The sequence below is a fragment of the Sinocyclocheilus grahami genome, unplaced genomic scaffold (genome assembly GCF_001515645.1).
Source record: "Sinocyclocheilus grahami isolate Dianchi unplaced genomic scaffold, SAMN03320097.WGS_v1.1 scaffold110.1, whole genome shotgun sequence".
Classification (NCBI taxonomy): Eukaryota; Metazoa; Chordata; class Actinopteri; order Cypriniformes; family Cyprinidae; genus Sinocyclocheilus; species Sinocyclocheilus grahami.
Genome location: NW_015505289.1, coordinates 1,835,949 through 1,839,849, shown reverse-complemented (window position 1 = coordinate 1,839,849; position 3,901 = coordinate 1,835,949). Strand labels below are relative to the sequence as shown.

At 38.6% G+C, this 3,901-nt stretch overlaps 1 protein-coding gene across 1 annotated transcript in view; it reads left to right on the top strand.

Moving 5' to 3' along the window:
* Nucleotides 1-3,901, top strand: part of LOC107589012 (seizure 6-like protein) — a 39,063-nt gene that overhangs the window by 25,138 nt on the left and 10,024 nt on the right. The window contains exons 5-7 of the mRNA XM_016277308.1: nucleotides 671-842; nucleotides 921-1,090; nucleotides 1,951-2,145. Coding sequence (XP_016132794.1) covers nucleotides 671-842; nucleotides 921-1,090; nucleotides 1,951-2,145 — 537 coding nt within the window. The remainder of the gene's footprint in view (nucleotides 1-670; nucleotides 843-920; nucleotides 1,091-1,950; nucleotides 2,146-3,901) is intronic.

Genomic DNA, 3,901 nt, shown 5'->3' with positions numbered 1-3,901 from the left:
ACTGCAGGAATGCTGTTATTTGGATGGGGAGCTGTGTTGGATTTCCACCAGACATATCGTTTGATGTTGAGGCCAAATAATTCAATTTTAGTCTCATCTGCCTCAGAATCTTCACGGTGCGTTTTGGCAAAGCTAGGTCATGACTGCATGTGGTCTTTCTTGAGGAGTGGCTTTGTTCTTGCAGTCCTCCCGTACAAGCCACATTTGTGGAGAATCTGTGATATTATTGTCACATGCACACAATGTTCACTCTTTGTCATAAATTCCTGCGACTGCTTCAGAGTTGCTGTAGGTCTCTTGGTCGCCTCTCTGACCAGTTTCCTCCGGCTCTTTCATCCAGTTTGGAGTGACATCCTGATCCAGGGAGGGTGCCATTGAGAAGGTGATCAGCTACACCTGATTGAGTTTATAAGTCATTTTTTGGAGGGGGTGATCCTTTTTCCAACTTGGTGATTCTGTTTTTGTATTTTTTTTCCCTGACATGTTAGTGTTATATCTTTCACTTGGATGTTATAAGTTGCACTGATGTATATATATATATATATATGGTAATAATAGAAATAGGTTATTTAAAATAATGGCAATATAACACAAACACATATATTTCCTTTTATTATTATTATTTACTTTTAAAAGAGTCAAACACATTTTCCATTATGTTCTCTTCAAGCTTTGTGTGGAGGGGTTGTAAAAAATGCCACAGTGGGCCGTGTACTGTCCCCCTCACCCCATCCGGGCCTTAACAGCACCCTGGACCGCAGCTGCTCTTGGTCCCTGGAGGCTCCTAACGGCCAGAGGCTGCACCTGCATTTGGAGAGAATGGTGTTGGGTCCGACAGACAGGTAAAAGTGTGTGTCATCTAAATCAATGCACAATTTTTGTATGTATATAAGAGACTCAAGCCTTCTCCCATGAAACAGGCTGGTCTTATGGAGCGGCCTCGATGCAGGGTCAGTGGTCCTGTTTGATTCCGGGCGTGGAGGTCCCATCCCGTTTGAGGGAGTGATCAGCGAAGGTCCGGCTGTTCGGGTCCAGTTTATAACAGACCAACCTAATAGTCACAACACTGGATTCAATATACGTTATGAGGGTAGGCCACATGCATCTCTGTAACACCAATCATGTAGGACAAATACATCCAAGTCAATATAAACCTGCCTATAATGTGTTTGGACATTAAACCATCTGATGCATGAATTATTAAACCAGGAAGGTAAAGAAAATAAAATACAGTTTATTTATTTGTATAGATTTATAAATGATAGTAAAAAAAAAAATTGCTTGATGTTTATAAAATATTTAAATAAATACATATAAAATTAATATTTTTCTCCTATATTTCCCCAAAATTATGTACACATCTTTGTATTACAACAGAAATAGTATATATATATATATATATATATATATATATAATAAACAATATTTCTGTACTTTATGTATCACCACTTTCATCAGCCATTTTGATTTTATCTTGTCATAAATAAATAAATGAGTAAATAGATAAATACAAACAAGAGGACAGTGATACTGAATGATGTGTAAAGATGTAACATCACAACCTAAAATATTAAAAAAGCTTTTAAAGACCTGCCAATTGTAGTGGACATCGTACATCGGAGGGTTACATAACACTTAAAAATGTGTAAATGTCTTTGCATTAAATATATATATATATTTTCCAATTATTGGGAATCAATTGTTCTATGTTACGTGTTTTGCTTGAAAAGTGTGATATAGCATGTTTCTTTAAGTAAATTTTGTTTTATAGTTTATCTGTATTTATTATTTCTAATATTTTTATTTATGTCCTGTATCTGATATCTCATGCAATAAGATTTGTAAATATTTAAGTGTAACTAATCTAGCTAAGGTTAATCAATCTAACATGTTTCTCTGTATTGTTCATTACTCTGGCTAATAGAGCTTGTTCTAATTGTTCACGTTTAGCATTTGAGAGGGGCCACTGCTATGAGCCATACATCCAAAATGGAAACTTCAGCACGACTGACCCGACTTACGGCGTGGGAACGGTTGTGCAGTTCACCTGTGACCCCGGGCACTCGCTGGAGCAGGGACCGCCCGTCATCGAGTGCATCAACACACGAGACCCCTACTGGAATGACACAGAGCCCCTCTGCAAAGGTAGAGTCATGACGGATGATCAGAACTTTACACTACATGCTACATAATACACATCACTGCCAGACAACATTTATCCTTTGCTAAATGTCATGGGATGGCAGATTTGAAGCTAATTAAGACCGTTTTCTCTAATTATGCTATGGTAATTGCATAGAATGTTAATGGTATGTTAATATTCAAAAACGGCCTTTGATCTAAGTGCTTTTTAGAATTTCACATTTTTTGCTGTGAGGCTGATGAATATTCTCACATGTCGTCCTGATCATCAGTAGTCGATGACTTTTAGTTGTTGCCCTATATTTAACCTTGTTGTAATTCATCTTTAGCTGGGATAAACAAAGTTTTCTGTGACTGACATCAGGTCGTAACACTAACAGTTAAACGTAACACTGGTCAACCCCACATGGTGTGTTACACATTCTTGTAATCGCTTGGGTGTCACATGCAATTAATATCGTAATTAACGCAGCATACTGTAGTCTGGAGTTTCACAACCAAATGCACAGGCCACAAATCAGAGATTATAGTGGATAATATAGAGGTCTTACTGTGCTGAACATTTCAGAGTGTAATAATAACAAATATCTTTATAATAAATTAAAAATAGTGTGTGTGTGTGTAGATAGATAATTATATTTATAAAATTGCAGGCTGATTGGGAGATGCTTGCAGGGAAGGTAGTTGCTGAAGGAGGTTCTGACAAACATTTGCATTCACCTGCCATGTCGCTGTATAAGAGGCCCAACACCTGCTGCACAAAACATCCCCCAAACCATGACACTTCCTCCTCCAGCTTTCACTGACTTCTTTACGCACTTGGGCTTCAGTCTTTCCCCAGTTTGATGCCAAACAAAATGTTTCCCATCAGACCCAAATAAATTAAACTTTCTCTCATCACTAAAGCGAACTTTGGACCAGTTCTCCTCTGTCCACACAACATACTCCTCAGCAAAGGTGGGCCTAGCCTTTTGATTCTTTCTGCTGATGAGAGTCTTCATCACTGAAAAGTGTGCTTTCAGTTTGACTTCTCTTAAACGTGCCGAGATAGATCCTTACCCTGTTCAGCGCTGAACTGGCGAGCAATTCCAGCTGCAGTGTTGAACCGATTGCCCATTGAGAGTCTCCGCATTATCCTGCCTTCTCTTGAATTTGTCTTACATGGACAACCAGCATTTTGGGGGGACTTGAATGAATTAGTGTCATTGTAAAGCTGCAATATTCAAGAAATTACAGATTTGGAATGACCAGCTTCTCTTGCAGTGGCTGAAAGGGTCGTCCCTTTGGCCTTCATCTGGACAACCTCCTGTTGCTGGGTTTCAGTCAGATTAGAGCAGCCTGCCATCTTACAGTCTCAGTAAAAATTTGAGTAATATTGCCAGTTAAATAAGGTTTGTCATATAATTAAGAAAATTAGCACCAGGTGCCAGATTAACACCAATAACTTAAAGGTATCAGTAAGTTTTCTCTAATTTTGATCAGAGTTATTTTTCAACTATCTAATTTAAGTTTTTTATACTGTGCTTAAGAATACAATACATTTATGAAATATGCTTAAAAAACTGCCCATCTACTGTTAGGATAACTATATATATCAGGGGTGGCGAACGTCGGTCCTGGCGAGCCGCAGCCCTGCAGAGTTTTGCTTCAACCCTAATCAAACACACCTGAACAAGCTAATCAAGGCCTGAAGGGTTACTAGGAAGCTTCAGGCAGGTGAGTTTTTATTAGGGTTAGAGCTGAACTCTGCAGGACTGCG